The following is a 20,349-nucleotide window of genomic DNA, read 5'->3' as shown; positions in this document are numbered from 1 at the left end:
GTGATGGACTGTTTTTAATGGGGTGATGAAGGAAATAACCTCTTTTTTTGTCTACGGTGAATAGAATAAAAAAAGAGGGTTAAATAGAAGCAATTAAGAGCCACTTTAATGAGCTTTCTTACGGTAAGAGTATTGAAAACTGAAATTGACGTAATAGGAGTGGGGTGTGAGAAAACATTAGATAAAAATTATCCAGATTTACTGAGGCATAGTTTATTCTCCTCTGAGGTAGAAAAGTATGCTGGATGATTCTGGTTGTTGTTCCCTCTTCTCCCTCCAATTATTTTAGAGTTTTCTTATCTTCATAGTAAATAATTGTAGTAACATACAGAGTAAAATATGCCTCCTAAAATCTCCTGACCACAGAGTGATATCTTCCAAAACAGTGAATGCCAACAACCAAAGGTGCTAGTAAGCTGTAACGATTCACACTGTGTCCTTTAAATTTTAATATAAAATGTTTTTGCATTCAGTTGGAAATAATTTTATATTGTTTTTCTCTTCCTTGCTTCCAGTGGTTGGAATGTGGGAAAATCATACTTGATTCTACTTGACTGAATAGCAAGGAGTGAGGGCTTCTACATGAGTTTGTTCTAAGAGCAAGGAAGGAGCAAATCATAAGCATGTGGCTTGTAGAAATAGCACAGTAATGGCATTGCTTTTCTGTAGTCATTAGAAAATAGTGGGGAAAAAAAAAAACACTGCAGCCCACATTTCAGTTTTCTTGGTTTGAACATTACAGGGCCACGAGCAGCCCAAGAAATGGCAGGCTGAAATCTGAACATAAACCTTTGGTGAGCCTGTGTTGCTTCTAATATCTCTTCTGTGTGGATCCTATAGTGGGATAAAGATGTCAACTGGTGTTTAAAACTTGTTGTGAGATACAGAGGTAGAGAGGAAGTCTATGCCAATTGTTTGTGTTTACCTCTTTCATGTAAGTGGCTTGATGTTTTGGCACGTAATGTTATTGTAATGGATAATATGTGGTGCTTTTGTTGTTCTGGTTGCTTTTTGAAGACCTTGTAGTTTGGACCCAACTGAACTGAATATTTCTCTTCCTTATTTCTCTCCTGAGAAAATTTCTCTGAATAAATAACAACATTTCTTCTCTGTTACGCTTGGTAAGAAGAAATTTTTTAACTTTCCTCTTGATGGAAAAAAAAGTAAGTCTTCTTTATTTTCTTCTGTTTGCCATTTGTACTTTATATTAAATTTATGGTTCTTTCTACAGGAGGCAGAAAGACAAAGGGAAAAAGAGAAAGTCTATGAATAAATTAAATTGACATTTTCTAAAAATAAGTATTTGTATTTGAGGTGCAGAATCTTTTCCTGTCCTGATTGTTGATACTAAGTAGCAAAGTTTCTTTCTGTTATGATTAAAATAATTATAATAAAAAAGCTAAAATGGTCTAAATACAATGAGGAACAACCAGAATTTTAAAAAGAAGCAAATAATTAACACAGAAAACTACTTTTGTGGGGCTGTCCTTCTGTAGTTGTCTGAATAAAATAACTAGTTCACAAATTCTTATCATAATTAGCAATACATATTTTTTTCCTACTTAACAAAAAAGAAATGTGTAATTAAATCTATAATCAAAACAATTTTCATATACATTAGTCCTGGAATGTGCAATTTAAACCATTGTTACAACAAAATACTGTAAGTCTCATCAAATACCTACATAATACTTAATGAATAAGTGCAAACATCACTTTCCTGTAGACAAAATATTGCGTGCCTAACCATATCCAAGTCTTCTATACATGTCCATTATTCTACATTCTTCCCGAGTCAAATTAAAATTCCCCTGCAGTGTTTCTTTCAGGTCAGCTGTGGATGGAAGTCCTGGATGCATGCATTCATTTTAATTGAGTGACCATCACATCACTCTCAAGTACCGTGTGTGCTTGCATGGAAACATTTGCTATTAAATTTCTTTTTGCTTCAGGAAGTGTTTGTATGTGTAAGCCACGAAGGTCCTTCCATGAACAAACAGAAAGGTTTTATTGCTTATCAGTGAGCTGAAAAGATTTCTGCCTGCACAGCACTCATAGCCGTAGCATGCAGAAAGAGTTGAAGAGAGCGAATCATTTCTAAAAGGCAGAATGAGCAAAAGTTGACCTTAGGAAGAATGTGGTTAAGTGCTTCTTTTTCCAAAACAAAGTAGTTAGTTCACCTGTAAAAATATAGATTGACGAATTAACAACAAGTTGAAATGCTTTGTTTTAAAGCTATTTGCATTATTTATCATGACTCTGTAATTTTTCTATGAACTCCCCATTAGAGTCATGCAATTTCCTGGTTTCCTGTAGCAATCAAGACTCATTTATTTCCTTTATATTTGTTTACTAATGATTTTGCAAGTTGTCATTTCCAACATTTTCATAATATCATAGCTACGTGACTCTTGTTTTTGAGGGATAATTCATGTCTGTAATAGATGAAAATGCTTCATCAGAATATGATTTTAAAAGGTACTGTGGAACTCCTGCATGCTTTTTTTAAGAGCTATGTGGTTGTTTTCATGTACAGGAAGTTAAAAATATGGGTGTACTGGTGTACCAATGCATTTCAATATATTTTGCATCCCTGTAAATGAAAGTAGTAGCATGTAATATAATTACATATTATGTGTGAATATACCTTCACATTATGATTTCTAGGGAATGCTAGTGACATTCATAAACTAACGTACATTGATGCCTGGATTTGTTGATACTGCACTGAAAAATAGATTTGGAAATATAGGTTTGTGGACTTTTTTTAGTGGAAAGTATACTTGCCTAAAATACAGATTTTATACAGGCCTTGATTCACGTGAATGTCTCTCAAAGTCAGTGGGATATAGTGATACTGAGGTCAATAAAAAATTATTGAAAATTATTAACAATTTTTGTTGACTTTAAATTAATTCTGTGTTTTCCAAGTCAGACAAGTGTTTTCTGAACAGTTACATATAAGTTAATACTCCGTGCTGATGAATAGGCGCAATCTTTATCCATTGAAATCGAGCAAAGCTAGTGTAACTCTGACAGGAAAACCTGCAGCTTTCCCTCGTAGCTATCCATATGTTGCATTAGAGGTGCAATGCAAAAATAGTTCTCCTTGTATGGATAATCAGAATTATGCTTGTAGCTTGAACAGAATATATTTACACTCATTCTTGAAAGGAAAAAATGGCAAATATCCTTATTATACTAGATTCTGGGATTACTACTCATTTCTGAAGAGAAGATCTAATAACTAAGCAGCAAACAACCCACTTTAGCATAGTTCCTTTCACAATGCTATGAGAGATACTCAAAGAGATGTACAGGAATATATCTCCTGTAAGTTAAGTTTCCTTTAAGTGTCTTCAATGTTCGTTCAAGAGAAATAAAAGAAAAGCAGAAAAGAAAATTCTCCTGGATGCTTGATAATTGTTCATCAGATATCTGTGGCAATGACTCCTGGAAGGGCTCCCAAGGTCATTGAGAGCTGTAACACTGTTAGTTACAGTGATAGGCACTCAATTTTCCAGAATAAATTGCTTTCTTCCTTTTCTCTCTCTTTTTTTTTTTTTTTTTCTGTTCTTTTCTTTCTCCTCCTTTTTCTTCCTCTTTCCTTTTCTTTCTGTTCTGCTTAATCCTTATTGTGTTCTAGGAGTGAATAGTCAATTTAAATATGAGTGGGGTAACTTTTATGCATAGCTGAGTATAAAATGTGTGTCACTGTTGCAAAGATGATTAAGATCGCTATACAAGCTTCAGCTTTTAGGGCCTATTCCTCTAATCACTGAATTCAGTTGAGAAATTCCAATTCATTTGAAACTCCTTCTGGGACTTCTGTCTCATTTCTGAGAAGTACAGATGATGTTATTACTCCATGGTGAAAGTCAGTTTACTTTTGCAACAATTGCTGCTTTCTTCTGATGTATCTAAAACCTCTTCTTTTTATTTATTTATTTTATTTATTTTTTATATTTATATTCTTATTTTTATTTATTTATTTAATTCTTATTTTTATTTTTATTTTTTTTAAAATGTACTTAATTTTACCCTCTCTTAATTTCTTGAGAAACTGGGACTTAGAAAGCATGTGTTGTTTTCACCCGTATTAAATCTGTACTTCACTGTTTACTGGACTCGACTAAAGTTCTTACTGCTTATGACTACAGCTATGTTTTTACAATATTTTAATGGATGAGGAAAAAATAGCCAGATGTAGTTCTAGGACAGGAATTTAAATTTAAGATATGTGCGTGAAAATGTAAACTGCAGATTTGAACTTGTGTTGTACGTGACTTAAAACTAGTCTGCATATAGTTGAAGTAGCCCTCTTGTCTCAGTGGAGTTTTATATAACCATATCTTTCCTCATAATCTAAGCTTACCAATTGAGTGCTCACTTAAATCAATTTGTATGAAAATTCATTTGACCTATTTTAATAACTTCCCTACTAAAATCATATCTAAATATGTGCATATGTAGGCATTCAACAAATAAAACATATGAAGATGATGTTAGTCTCTTTTTTTTTTTTTTTTTTGTTTCCTCTGTTTCAGATTGTTTACTGGTTTGAACAAGCAGCCTTGACCTAATCTGTAATATGCAGCTTAATGTAGCAACAGCTAGATACTGGAGATGGTACTAAGCTCATTTTTACTATAACATAAACTAACATCTTGAGAGTGTTGTCATAACCCTCCATTACACTAAAAGATATTGATTATATATGCTCCCCTGGCAGAGAGAGTGGTCTCGTAAACTCATAGAGTGCCAGTGATTCTCTATGAGGTCTCAATGGGATCTGCAGATGCGAAGTATCCACCTTACAGCTAAGCCATGAAAATCAAGTAGCAATCCAGGTATTATCCAGGCTGTATGAAAGAATTTCTAGATTACTGCATCAAGGCCTGGGGCCACCAGTGCAACAAAGATGCTGAGCTGCAGGGTCTAGAGGAGGGTTACAATTACAATCACAGAGCTGGTGTGTCTCTCTTATGAAGATGGAAGGTGGGACTGGGCTTGTTCAGCGTGGAGGAGAGAAGGCTCGGGGGAGACCTCATTGCAGACTTCCATTACTTAAAGGGATATTGTAAACAGGAGGGAGAATGACATCTTACACAGGCAGATGGTGATAGGACAAGGAGTAAGAGCTTTAAACTAAAAGAGGGTAGATTTAGGTTAGATATTAGGAGGAAATCCTTTGCTCAGAGGTGATAGTGTGGTGGCACAGAGTGATGTATTTCAAAAATTTGGCCCAATATGGACACCCATGATAACTCAGTATGATAATGCAGACCATCTGAAAAATGATAGTTGTCAGTATTGAATGTTGAGGGGTACAGCTATCATGATAAAAGAAAAGCAATTTAGATTTAGGTGCTCTAGTTTTGGAGACAAATCCTTTTTTAAGGGAGAGAGTTTGTTTGTTTTATTGAAAGTAAGATGAGGTGGCTGTTCCACAGTTCCACATACATTACAATCATGTTATTGGAAATGCACTTTGAATTTACTTATTTCTAATGAGTAAATGATTTACCAGCATTAGATGATGTTTCTCATAACTGTCCCTTTTGAAATAAGTATCTGTCTCTTAACTTGAGGAGGCATTTACTAAAAGGTGAAAGAATCAAATGGAAAAAAAATGAGTCAATCTCCTTTTAGGTTCCTATATGAAAAGTTTACAAATGAAGTAATTTGCGTTATGTTGTTAGTGGCTTTTGCACAGCTCTTTAATAATTATGTTTTGAAACAAACTAGTTACAGAGAAGTTCTTTGAAATGTTTTCTTTTAACAAAAGAAAACAGTTTTGAAGTTAATAGATACAGCTTTTTTATGTTTCATAAACAGCTTCATATGTATTAGTTTTGTTGAATTGTTGATTTTCCTGATATTCAATGTTAACTGTTTCTGTCCCTTGGCAAAATACAGCATTTTGGATCAGTTTGGGTTAGTAAAATTAAAAAGCTTTCCTGTGTTCAGTGTGAAGGTTGTCCCTCTTTCAGTTTCTGTACGTATTAACAGATGAACCATATAGCGCATTGTTTATTGTTCACTGTGTTGGCTGTATTCATTATGTTTTACAAACTTTATATTGCATAAGCTGTTGTCATTGTACGAGTGAATCTGCATATACATATGTATTCTATGTATTCCTTATGAATACAGATGCACCTTTCAGGCAAGGAAGTTATAACAATTCCACCTTTTTAAAATATCAGTTTCTCTCTTAGTAGGTAGTTTGTTCTTTATTGAAGAGTTTGTCCTTTATTCTAAAGACCTTACTGAAAAAAAAAAATACTCCAGAAATATTTGTAACTTGTTTGGGAGTTCTGGTGATCTAAGTACATAGCTTATGTGATATGTGGCCCTTTCTTTCCTGATTATGATGAGTTGAATTTCCTAACAGCTTAAATAGGCTATCAGGGAGAAATTTTAATTAGGGTTTAGATGTTGAAGTTTTGCCACTTTGGGAACTTCAGTATTATTCCTCCTCATGATGAATAAAAACTGGGAGGCAAGTGATTTGTATGCTCGTTTTAATAATGGACCAAGAGTCAGACAAGATTTCTCTTGCCTATTGGGGTTTACTCTGCAGGGAAGTATTGCCCCTATAGGATGGTTTGCTTCCTCCGCTTAGCATTAAAAATTTGTTCAAATAATATAAGAAATATCATCTTAAGATGATGAAGTAACTGCAAAAGTATACTACACAAAAAATATATATTCAGAACATTTCAGTATATATATATATATATATATATATAATTATTATTATTATTTTCCCCATAGTATTCAACCAGCAATATTTATGACTCCTCATCTGTTTTCCTCTGCATCTCTACATTTGGAAGTTCTTATCAATTTTCTTCTGAACTTCTATCTGACTTAGTTCTATCAAAAGCTATTACAGTATTCCCTATAGTCACCTTAATATTTACTACAGGGCAATGCACTACGGAAGCAACTTTTTAGGAGAAACTGTTATAATTGGTTCTGATAAAGTTTTAGGCCAGAAATAGGTCTTCACTGAAAAAGTCCTACACTGAATTTTCATGGCAGCAGCTACTTCGACGTTTTAACCAATTTACTATATCTAGAAGAGCTAACAGTAGAAAAGATGCTGTAACACATTTTCATTGGCAACATGCTGCTGTGGTGATGTTTTACAGCATGTTCTTTTAGCAGAAAAATATAAAATGAATAAAGATTAGAATTGGAACATACATCCAAGACATTTCTTTCGTATAGGAACAAATGTGCCAAAGAAAACTTTCAGAACTGTGGATATTGATTAAACTGTCTCTTGCTTAATTTGGGTTCTTTTAATATACATCCCCAAAATACAATTGTTTTGAAAATCTTATAGAAATACAAATTTTAATTGTGCAATTCTGAGATAGTAACATTTATGGAACAAAAGTTAATGTACCTAGCTGTAATGTGCTTTGGCAAAACCCTGGTTTTACACAGCAGGTACAGTATCTCCTTGTAAGAAGCTGCCTGTTTCACGAGGTCTAAAACAGTGCTCACAGGATTTTAGCATCACTTAGAAGCCTTACAAATTATTATGTCATAATACAAAATATTATGTCTGCTCATATGCCAAGAAAATAGCTGGGGGAACCAATTCATATCAAAAGTGATTAATGAATGTCAGGTATTGTTCTGAAAGCACCTGTTTTCCTAATGCAGTGTGTACAAGTACTTTTTTACGCATAGGAACTCAATCCAGTCTTTCACGTGCCTACAGTAAAGCTACATTATTTATAAATAACTTGGGAGGATTTTCAGCAATAGCAATTCTTACTTCAGCTAAGGAAGGCTACATTTAAAGAGAAGAAATATTGATTTTTGTTTTAATTACAAAATTTCTTGTAATTAGATTTGTTTTCATTATCTTTAATTGCTACTTAATCAGAAGTGTTCAAGTTGAGCATTGCAATTATTGTGGACAAGCTGAGGAGAAAATTGAGTTCAGATCTTTAAATTAAAAAAATCCATTTTGTGTACATGTAATTCTATACACCTGTGATTAAATATTAATTTGATGTCATTTTAAACACTCTGTTACAGCCTTCTGATTTCCAGCATACAGTTACACTCATGTCAGAAGAAATTTCCATTTCAGCCAGTAGAAAGTTTGTTCTGCACCATTTTAAAGGCTTCCAAATACAGGTTCAGTTCATTTCACATCCACAAAATGAAACTTGGTACTAACCAAAACAATTTTATGGTGGCTACCTAAAGAATTATTCAGCAAAGTGATTTCAGATACTGTTAATGTATTTATAATTGTGTTGATGTGTTCAGTTACTAACTGAAGAAAATTTCATCTTTGTGAAATGGCTGCTTGTGTTAAAATCACAGCATCACTGGTAGCACCCAAGCATTCCTCATTTCCTGAATACAGTAAAAGAGAGAATGAAAACACAAAAACAATTTTGCTTGGTTCCTATTAATTTTGATGTTCTATTAGTCTAGCTAGGCACAATGCTGCCATCTGGTTGGAAAAGGACCTCTGCTGACCACTAAATAGCGTTTCTACTCCCTGTCTCCAGTTCAGCGATTCCTATTGCATTAATAGGGCTAACAGATTGGTTTTGCTGAAAGGATGATTGGAGGACAGGGATTTGATTTCTTTTGATAGTAACTCAGGCTTGATTTTGTAGTGTCTTGTATAGACATAATTGACTACAAAAGCATAGCACAACAAGGAATCCGATTTTCTGGGCCACTTTCTGCTCTCATTTATACCTAAAAAGGAATAATTAAATTTGAAAGATTTTCGATTCCTCATTTTTGCACCTATTTTCTTGCAGGGTTTGTTGAAATGTTTTATGATTTTTTTAAAAAAAATATGTTTTCAAAGCAGATATCTGTAAGATAGAAATCTCTTTGTTACTCTGTATCACTCTTATAGAACATAATTTGCTCCTACTATTACTCTCTGCTAGTCTGAACAATTCAGCCTCTATAAAAGATTTATACATATACTGAGAATATATATATATATTTCGTGTATGCAGCAGGGTAAGTGGGAGAAGACCCAAAGGAATAACAAATACTAGCAGTAGGTAGAAAAGATGAATTATGATAAAATATGTTATCAAGTAAAGCTGACTGTATAAAGTCAGTCCTTAATTCCGTTTAGCATGTCCATTCTCCACTATTGGAAATAAATTAGTGTTTACAAAGGTGTCATAAAGCACAAATCAAAGTAAAGTGCTCAGAGCCCAGAGATTTTAAATGGAAATGGATTGTTTCCAATTCAAAGAAATAGTTCAAAAAGCAAATAGAAGAGGAGCCATTCTTAAACAATATCAAATTACAACATCAGGGTAAAGGCATAGATTTAAATTTTATTTATTTTCTGCTTTTATGTAGGAATGAGAACATTTTATGAAATAACCTTTAATCACTGGAGATGGAGTGTGCTTATTTGACTTGCCTTCACTTGTGCAGATGACTTACTTATTCTTCCATTGTTTCTATTATTCAGAGAGAAAGAATGAGATTTAGTAAGGTGGAAAAAAACAAGGCCAAATTCTAATTTCTTGGGACTGAAATATAATTAAAAAGCCATCATTTTTATATCTATATCATGAACTCTCCCCTGAGTTCGTACAAGTTTATTTAGAAATACAGTACAAATTACTAAAGGAAGAGGACAAGTTACTTTCTAAAATTGTTGCTGCTGGGAAGTAGTTGAGAAAAGCGAACTGAAAGTGTTGAAGAGTTGTCTATTTGTTAATTACTTTGACTCCATAAAAGCATTCTGTGTTTCCGTGCCTATTCAGATGTTCAGTATTTAAAAAAGTGTAACATTAAAATAACCATAGAATAATATCTTAAGTTAGAGCAATGCTGAATGATTTCACATTTGATACGCTTGTGTTGGTACAAGATAATGGTAAAGATGCTTAGGAATCAAACAGCACAAAAATATATGGCTTCAGAATGAGTCTTAATTTATATCTTGTTGGTTTTGATCCTGCTTATCTTCTGTAGGCAACCTGAGAGGGTATTAGAAAATGTTTCAGCATCAGCTATTATGTTTGAATTCTTGATGAGAAACATTATTGGTGAGCTCTTTTACAATTGCAAATGATGTAGAGATTGGTTCACAAAAACAAACAAAAATGAACAACAATACAGTTTGTTTGAAAAATTAGTGTGTTTTACAGGGTGTCAGATTTTTGCTGCTGTTTATGGTCAGTTTGTTCTCATTTCACGAAAGATTTCATAAAATGACCAGAATTGACCATTAGGAAAATATTAACCTGATCTTTTAAATGGAGAAAGATAGAACTTCTTGCAGTGATTCCAACAGCATAGCCTGATTGAAACAGGTTCTATTGGACAAAGGCTTTGTCTCAAGGCTTTAAGAAAGAATTTCCCTGGATTCCCAGTGCTTAATTTATCTTTCTTTCAATTTGAACTTTTCCGATTATTGATCCCAATGTTTGTCTGGGTCAAAGGACTTTGAGGTATCAGAAAACTTTTTTGCATCATTGGTAGTTATTGACTGGGTTCAAGACACCTCTTAATCTTGTCTTTGATATATTTCACAGATTGATTGCCTTAGGGCTTTCGTTACAAGTCACAGCTGCTATGTTTTCTGAGTTTTTTAATGCTGTATATGACTGAGGAAAGTTTTTCTGTAACCTCTTTCATTTTTTTCTCATCCTTTTAAACTTATGAACACTGAATTGAATACAGTAATGATTTTAGTTATGCCAAAATAGTAATGCCATCTTCTATTTCTGTTCATTATTTCATTTCATCCAAAACTTGCGATGCCGCTTTTAGTTACAGCTTCACACTAGGACCTCATCTACAGTCATTTAAATTAAATTGCTTTGATAATTCACTGTTGATATGGAGCACTCTCCTGAAATGATGGCCTCACCCCAAGTAAATTCACAGGTGTTAGTAGATTTTACAGGGGTGTGCTGAATTTGACGCTCAGAAAACATTAGGCTTATCTTCACAGAAGATAGATCTTCTGTGCTCCTTATGGTATAGTATCTTTCTCCTAAGTCTAATGTAGAGCATTCCAGAAGAGAAGGGATCATCACGGAGGTGTAGATAGAAACTGGAGCTTGTGTAGAACAAAATTAGGTTTACTTGGTGGAAAGGTTTATTTCCCTGTTCCACCAAAAATTAATTACTGTCTTTAATACAGTATTTTTCTGCACTGAAAGATGTCTCGAATGTGTCCATTTAAAAGTGAGTGGGATCTAGTCAAGTCTGCCCATTGACTTCAAACCAGATGGAGCCATGATTTCAGTCATCTGGAAACATGGGAACTTGTGTGCTCTTTTTCTTTGGTTCTGTGGATTTGCAAATTCTGCAGATGGGCCAAATATGGTTCTATCAGCCCCAGCTGTAGGAAATGTTTTTTTGCCATTTACTCAGTACTCAAGTGGAAAGCTAAAATAGAATCCATGTTCTGTAATAGGTAACTTTGTAATATGTTTTGAATTTATTACAATTATGGCCAATATACACAATATTTAGTGGGTTGATTATTATTATTTTTTAAATTATTATTATTTTTGTATGTGCGCACTTTTTGTTGCTTTGGTTTTTTTGTTTTTTGTTTTTTTTTCCAAAATAAACAAATATATGCAAGTAGTCCTAATGGATCAGATACACAGAATTTGATAAGAGCAGTACTATTGCTTTACAATATGTTCCTTTAGTTCATCGTTATTGAACTTGTGTCTGTGCCTGCTTTATAACATTCTTCATACTTTCATACCCTTTCCAAATAATTTCTTTTGAAGAAGGTTTTAATAAAGCAATTTCTCTAATAATTTGAGTAACTGAAGGGGCAGACTAAGTCACTCAATCCAAGGGATCCTGGGTAGTGTCCATTAAAAACAGCTGCTTCTTGAAATGATGTTTGCCATTACAATATTTTTAAGACAGGAAATTTATAGAAAAGTATACCTGGAAATCGTTATTTGGGAAAACAAAATGTCATGTCTTGAATTTCTAGCTGTCATTTTTATTGCACACCAACTACAGAAAATTAACCTTTATTTCAAGCTACTTCCCCACTATTCCTGCTATTGAATATCTTATGAGAATTCATAGACTGTCTGTGGTATACTTCTTCATTCCAAATGTGATTAAACTGTAATTCAGATGAGAAAAAAAATTCTAAGTGCTATTTCTAATATGCTCCTTCTTATTATGTTATTTTTAAAATGCTATTTCTGTAACTTCATAATACTAATGTATCATTTCATCTGTTTATCATGACTGTACTGTCCTTTTTTAATTGTCAGGACAAATAACATGCTCTGGGTTTGGATGAGGTGTAAATAATCTAGCAGAAGGAAAAATGTAACAGCAGGAGAAACAAAAAAATATAATAAAAACAGTTATTTTTTAAAAAAATCAAAGTTTCCATGAAGCACCCCCAAATGTTAAAATGATTTTTGAATTAATAAAAACATCCTGTAAAAATGTGATTCACATTTTTATATCGCTGAATCCAAGTAATAGGCTGTCATGATGGGGCTTCATTGGTCTTTTGTTGCAAAAAAAAAAAAAAAATATGGAGCGGATTCTGCTTTCAGCTCAGTAGGGACAGCCTGGGACAATTCATCCGAAGATAGCAGCCAGATTCACAGCCTATGTAAGTTGTATAGTTCTACTGATTTCAGTGATGTCATGCTAGATATAAATCAACTGAATATTTGGCAAAACATATGAAATCAACATATTACACCAAGTAGAGTCGAGAGAAGAATTTGGCTAAAGAAGCTAAGCTCTAAGTGTACAAATTAGCAGTGCAATTTAGGATCACTGCTGGCCGGGGTCTAGGTCTAGGAACAGGCGTTTGAGGTCAGTCCGACTCTTCAGCTAGCTAGGTGCAACATGAAAATTGAGGACTTTTGATATCCAGTAGAAGTCAGTATGCTGAGGAGAAAATCATGTTTTTGGCCAGTCAGCTGTGTAGTGGTGGAGGCTAGAAGGTGGTTTTGCACCTCCTCTGTTGCACTGGCAAACCCTTTTTGACCCTCATCTTGTACCTGGCCTGTGCACTGGTGAAGATTGCTGTTTGGAAGATAAAAGGGTAGAAGTAATGCTGTGTGAATGTTTGCAATTGAGGAGATAGCATCTTGTACCAAAGTCTCTACTTCCACTTATGTCAGTATCTGTTCCAATAAGATCCTCCAATGTGAATTTGGGATAAATAATGGCTAGTAGCAGGAATATTCAACACAGCTCTACTCACCTCTGGTTACATGGATTTTATGTCAGTGCAACTCTAATGATATAAGTACGTTTACACCTGATTTATACTCGTGATTGACTGAGGAAAATTTGTTCCCTGTAAACTGCGAACTCATGGCATCGGTAATATACATGCAGTGTTTAAAGAATGTCTTTTTTAATTTAAAGAGTGGTTTCCTTGTTTCTACTTAAGATAATAGGGCATGCCAAGAAAATGGCTATCAGGAAAGTAAAGCTAAGCATTAGTGATATGGAAGTATGTGAGACAGAACAGGAAATACTCTAAATAAATAATGGTGTCAAATGCTAACCTGACATAAATACCTTGTGAAGTATCATAAAGAATCTTAACATTTTCTTATACTGCATAACTGTTAAAAATTGTTTAACTTATCCAGATAAAAATATAAGGAAGAATGAATTGACTTTTTTTTAAAATTCTGTATGGATTTGGTTACATATACATGGTTTTATTCGTGGAGCAGAAATCCAGCACTTTCAGTTTTATTTAATTTGAAATGTTTTGACAATTTAATTTACTGTCACTTAAAGATTTAATCAATCAGACATTTAGGGGAAGCTACTCAGGCATTAAGTCTTTCTGATGACAGAGCCATCGAATAAAGACATACCAAACACTTAAGAAGAATATGGTCCATGTTGTAATCCAAGATATGCTAAACCTTCTAACAGGCTTAGTTTAACTATTTGCCTGTGATATCTTTATCATAACTCTCCCAGTGACTTTGACATCGTGAGCTAGAACTTGCCTTTCAGCGAGCTGGTGCATTGAAGCTCTGGAAGCTGTGCTGAATATGGCCAACAAAAATGAATGTTATTGCAGTGTCAGTGTTGCGATTCAGCTTCAGTAAGAAAAACTAAATGAAGGAGCTTGAAGTTATACAACAACTGAAATAGCAATATCATTTTTCATTAAGTTTGAGGTCTATTGTGCTTAAAGAAGGGAGAATACTTGCTCTTAAGGGAAGAAGGCTCATCTAAAAAAATTAATTTACTAAGTAGACTTGCACAGCAATTAGAATATAGTGTCTTTATCCTGTGGGACTGCTGTTTTTCATTTTCTCAGTGAGCCTTGTTTGGTTTATTGATCTTTAAGTATTTATTTCCAAAAGGCATGTCCATATTTTTTTTTTTTTTCCTTTTATTTTTTGACTTACTTTCCTAAATGCATGAGCCACTATGTACCCTTTGCACTTCCATAAAAAAACCAACCAAACAAACAAAACAACAAAACAAGAGCTCCAATATGTCGTTTTCAGAAGTCTCAGTTGAGAGTGTGCGTGTGCTTGAAAAAGGTGATTTATATCTTAAAATGAGGAACTTTGTGAAGTCAGTCTTATGAGTACTATAGTTAAAAACTGAGAAATATAGGGCCCTACATATTCACTTTTATAGTAGTTGCTGTTTTTAAATTGGTAAGATTTTCAAATATTTCATTGAAAACAGCCTAGCCATTGTGATATTTTGCAGCTTTTTGTGGTATTAGCTTATAAGACACATTCCATTAGGAAATTACTATACATAAGTAGTATTGCTGAGCCAAGTTCTGTGTAATTTGTTTTATTGATGCTTGGTTTTCAACGTATCCAAGTTAGTTTAGATCGCACTTTCACATAAGTATTTTCATGTAGGAGGATTTTATGGGAGATAACCTGTAATGACAGATCTGGACTGTGATTTTCAATTGTTTCTCTATGCTGGCTGACCACCAAGTATTGGTGGAGACAAGCTCTAGGACAAGAGCTCCCAAGCAGTCCGACTGCCATGTTTTCACCCTTCCTAACCCTTCCCCACTTCTTTGTTCTTTCTGCGCAATCCGTCCCCATTACTTTAGTGTTGTTTTTCCTTTGTAATTTTACCATCCACGTTTTCTCTTTCCTGAGATCCATTTGTACTGTCCTATCCTTTCCTCAGTCAAAATCATAATGGGCAGCAGAGATGTACTCCCTCAAAATCACCCAGAAAGTGAAATAGATGAGGAGCTTAGAGACTGGATGGGTACTGGATCACTGAGTCTGTTTCTTTGAATTCTGTCCACTTTATTAGCTGAGGCTCGGTTCCTAGTTCTGTCTCATTCTGTGGGCTTCAGAGGAAACTTCTTTCCTGTGTCCCCATATGGGGCTGGAGTTAAGGGTCCAGATATTTGGTAACTGCTTGTTGATAACAGCCTTTACTTAGGCAGAACACCTTTTTACCTCATCTGAGGGCAAAACTGATGCATGAGATTACTGTGGCCTTTGTTAGTTAAGCAACTGGCAGAAATATAACTGATTTTTAAGATGTGCAAGTTCTGGTGCTAACCAGTGTTCTGGGATATGATCCTACACACAGTTCTGTATAAGGCCACCTAGTTTAACCGACAGACTTTGCACACTGGGTTCTGAGATTTGACCACAATGAGTGCCCTAGTAGTGCAGGGTTGGCCACAATACCTACTTTAACATCATCATGTTGTGTTCCATAGCTTAAATTATCTTGTTTGATCTCTTTAAAGTCATCTACTTCATACAGATTATTAAGGAAAAATCAGAATGGGAAAGTAGAAGCAAATGAACTTAGAATCCCCATCAGAAATAAGTGATGGTTTTAGAATATATAGTTAAAAAAATCTTACAAGAAGACATATTGATTTATGGATAATAATTATTGAAATTGCAAGGAGTTGCAGTAAATCCTTTACAATTATGGCACTTTGTAAAGAGTATTCTTTTATTTGTTAAATAAGGGAAACACTGCTTCCCTGGTGCTTTTGTTTTTCACTCTGGATTGTAGCAATGGAGCACTTGCATGTTGTGTTTGATGCCTTGCATGATGAAGACATGCAATGGCAAGTTCCAGTCTGCATGCTGCTTAATGAATGTTTTCCTTTTCTCTCCTTCCCTGTTATGTGCTTACAGAAGACAACTATGTGGAAGGTGGGTGCTTTCTTACCTTATTTTCCTAAGCTCTTGTTTTTCCCCTTTGTTTAGTGGGTTTTTTTTCCCTTCTGCTTAATGTTATAAAAGTACAGATAACATTCAGTACGGTAAGTTGCATTTTTTTTAACCCATAAAGTTATAACAAGTTTATTAAATAAGCGTAATTTCTTTTTCCATACAGAACACAAGCAAAGCCCTATGTTAATCTTTGACTATGTTGATGTAATTCCTGAATATCTCCACTGAAAGAATGAGATTTATACTCCTATGAATATATCACTCTATACACCCTTAAAGAGATTGGCAGAAATACTGATTTCTACTCATGTTCTGTATGGAAAGCACTTCAAGAAAATATGTTTTCTTCAATGTGGGACATAAATCCTTCTCATAAGAATGGAATGCATGCTAAATACCTATATTTTGGTTGCTTAGGAAAATGGGAAGTGCTTTTCTCCTTGGTCTTGCTTACTGTACTCTCCTTTACAGCACAGAGTTTTAGATAAAAGCTTTATCTGTCTAACGTTTCAACACGATACACTCTGCCTTTTGGACTTTGTGAAAGAAGAGTTGTGATTTTAGTAATAATGTTGGTATGTAATTAAGTCCCATTAAGGAAAGTATGTCACAGGGCAGTGGAAATTAAAACACAATGCTTCCTAGCCTGAATGTTGGTAAGTATGTCTGGTAGCAGGTAAAACATGTTTGAGTGAGTGTTACACTTCGCAGATCAGTTTTTGTTAGGAGTCAGTACTGCCCTTCTGTTCATGAGCCAAAGAGTGCAGGTGCTTTTTAAAGTACAAGTGCTTTAAAAATCCTTTCTTAATCTTTTCATACTTTATAAATGACTATTTAAAAATGGTTTTACCTTTTAACTTTTTTTTTTTTTTTTTTTTTTTTTTTTTTTTTTTTTTTTTTTCCTCCCTGGTAGTTTAAATGCTTTTTTGGAATATCGGATTTTTAAGCTGATACATATGCAGTGAGACTGCCCTGTCACAGCTGTGATCCAGGGTCCAGGAATGAGATAGTGTGAGGCCTGAGATTATTAAGGATTCAAGGCACTTCATGCCTGCTCACTGGCAATTCTCTTAAAATGCCTACCAATATCAGTACTGTGATTCTCTGTGCCACTGTACTGAAAAGCAAAGAGCGATATTCTGATTTAGCTCATACATGATGCTGTGGAACTTGATTAAAACACATGTTACCAGTAGGAAAAAAATTATGTTATTCTGATGCTTTAATTGCATGCAATGTCAAGAACATGCAAATCAGTACAATTCTGTTTTCATTGTGAAATAAAAAATTTATTAAACAACACAGGGATAGGATTTGTAAGTCAGAAACATTAATGAAGAAATAGGTAACTACTATTACGTTTGACCTTTGCATGAAATTCTCACTGGTGTCAACATGAGGCTCAATTGTGGATCAAGATCATTACAAGATGAGGTGATTCAGTTTCATTTCACGAACTCATTTATGCACAGCAATACAAAATAAGACGGGTAACACTTAATCCAGGAGTTACCTGATTCTAATTCTTAAAACTGCACACTTACATTTATTCCAACACAGGCCTTATGCATACACTAGATTTGCAAAAGAGGTATATCTTAAAGTAGAAGCATTGAATGTATATCCTAAGCAGAACTGGGAAACTGAGGAATAGTTTTTCATCTTTGAATTCTGTGATATCTGAGCATTTCCTTAAGCTAAAGGAAGGATTATTCATAGAGTGAAATATGATAGTGTAAAAAGGTTACATTTTACTCATTTTGTTAAATTGTGCTAGGGTTGAACATGTTTGCTGCAAGTTCACCATGTTTAAATTTTCTTTGGCCTGTGCTCTGCATGGAACTTAGGCTCAAGGTTGTGAAAGTAGCCTTTCTTCATGCTCTTTTTCCCTATCCCATTTTGTGCCCCTCAACTTTGATGCCAAGTTCCGTGTGAATATGGAATGAATCACACATGCATACAGGAGGTATTCCTACTGAATCCTTAATTCCTAATTCACAAAGAAAAGGTTTTTTATCATTCTGATCATGTATGAAAGAATGGTGCACAAATGAATATTACTAATGTTTGGCATGCCTGTACATGGCCTGTCAAACCTAGGTCTTTCTGTGACCATCTACTGTAGTTGTCTCAACTATAAGCACACAGTCATTTTGAAAATCTAGCAGTGATGACTGTGATGGTAGGTTTTTTGCATCATGTTAAACACCTCTATGGATTGTACAGGTACAGTAATAGCAATTCATCACTCTTCCATAGCCTTCATCCATAGCTTGCAAAATATAAAATGAGGTAAGTAGCATTATACTCATAGCAAGTAAGTATAAGTAACCTTACTTATACTTCAAAAATAAGTAACATACAGAGTGAAAAAGAAGTCAGTGCCTGAGAACTAGTACTATCTTTTTTTAATTGATGGATGTTTGGTTTGAGCAGTGTATTTTTTTTTACAGTCACTGGCTTCCTTTTTTTAGTTGAACAGCACTGTAAGTGACTCTTAAAATTCAAGTGGTTTCTATGATGTTTTCAAGAGGCTTTTCTTCCATTTGTGGTTTTTTTTTGTTGTTGTTGTTTTTTTTTCTTTGTTTGTTTTCCAAATTATATAAAAACACGTATGGTATTACTAAAACTAGTACATATCAAGCAGTGATCATCTCCTGAAGCTCAGCTTTTTATTTAGGGCCTTATAACTATAAAAGTGAAGCTAGGAAGAGATAACCTTCTATTTTTTCCCTAGGAGACACAATAGTCTTACAGTTTGTGTGTTAAGTTTGTCTCAGTTGCAGCTATGCTAATGCAGGAAGAATGAGTGCAGACACATTTCTCCTAACTTCCGTTTAGCCGTGAGGTACTTACCAAGTAATGCTTACATAGGCATCTCTTCAGTATCACATTCAGTTCTTGCATACATTGGTACATCCCAACAGTTACAGAGTGCTGTGTTTGTAAGTGAATCTACTGCTCAAGAAATGGGGCACATTGGGCCTTCCAGTTCAACTTGCCTCCGGGGATGTTGATGCTAAAAAGCACTAATTCAGCAAAAACTTTGTTAGCCTATTTGAAACATCTCTTGAGATCTTGAGCTGATGTGAAATCTGATTGCAGTCGGGAGTATCTTCTTTGAAATACCCCCAAGTACGATGAGTCATTTGTGCACCTAATTTTCTTTGTGAAGTAGAAATCACAGGAGCTCTCTAGGAAATCTGCTTTCCAATAAAGAGAAGGATATTTTATTGCACACCTTCTTTGTGTGAATTAGCTTTAATTAATTGCAAATAAGAAAATAATGTATCATTTTTATAGTTGTTGTAGAAGATAAGCACAAGCAATTAAGAACATCTAAAATGGATTCTAAATGAGCTAAGCTCAAATAGAATATAAACCTGATGTGAAATGTGAAAAGTCTTTTTTCTGTACAAAACTTCTCCCTTTAACATGTTATTCTCAGTGAGGATATAATTATCATTTTATTATTGTGTGTTAAAAAAAGATGAATATTTTTGGTTAAAGATTAACTAAATTTGGCTCTGGTTGAGAATTGTCATTACGGCCATCTGTTTTGAAATGTCACTAGACCCATCATGGTATGATTGGATTTGATCTCAAAATACCAATATAAAGCAAAATCTGTTTCTCACAGATTTATGAAGCAAATTCAGAGGTTGTCACTTAAATTTTCTTTATTGCTGTGTGTTTTGTATCGCATATATAATAATTTGCCTCCTCTGGAATATATTCATTCTACTCTCACATTTCACACAAATAAGGAGACATCCCTTGCATTATCATTTCAATGTGATAAATAAATTTTGTTTAATTACCTGAAATGCTCATTTTTATGAGGGGAAAAAGACCAGACCCAGCCCATTTTTCAGGTTTACACTTTCCAGGTTTTTAACATCATTTTGCAAGTAGAGGACAGGAAGTCCTCCTCCCAGCAGAGTGTTCAAAGCAATATTATGAAAATACAATAATGAGAGATGGAATATTAAAGGATTTGGTTGGATCTGAAAGCATTCTAGTATTTCTGCCATCCCAACTATTGCACAGAAGAAATACACCAGAAAACAGTACCCAGTGTTTGAATTGTAGTTCTATTTCTCGTAGCCCAGAGCATTCCAACCAGTGGCTGAAAAATGCTCTTTGATTT

The 20,349-nt window shown here is 34.3% G+C and overlaps 1 protein-coding gene across 47 annotated transcripts in view; it reads left to right on the top strand.

Annotated features, from left to right (window-relative positions):
- The window catches only part of NRXN1 (neurexin 1), a 607,983-nt gene that overhangs the window by 51,730 nt on the left and 535,904 nt on the right, over positions 1-20,349 (top strand). For 22 of the 47 annotated variants that reach the window (XM_085541036.1, XM_015856854.3, XM_085541055.1 and 19 more), the window contains exon 3: positions 16,161-16,178. The exons of the other annotated variants lie outside the window; for them this stretch is intronic. In XM_085541036.1, the coding sequence (XP_085397162.1) occupies positions 16,161-16,178 (18 nt within the window). The remainder of the gene's footprint in view (positions 1-16,160; positions 16,179-20,349) is intronic. 47 annotated transcript variants of the gene reach the window in all.

The sequence above is a fragment of the Coturnix japonica genome, chromosome 3 (assembly GCF_054131305.1).
Source record: "Coturnix japonica strain WE chromosome 3, WE-NBRP24, whole genome shotgun sequence".
NCBI classification, from domain to species: Eukaryota; Metazoa; Chordata; class Aves; order Galliformes; family Phasianidae; genus Coturnix; species Coturnix japonica.
This window is presented reverse-complemented; position numbering and strand designations above follow the sequence as displayed.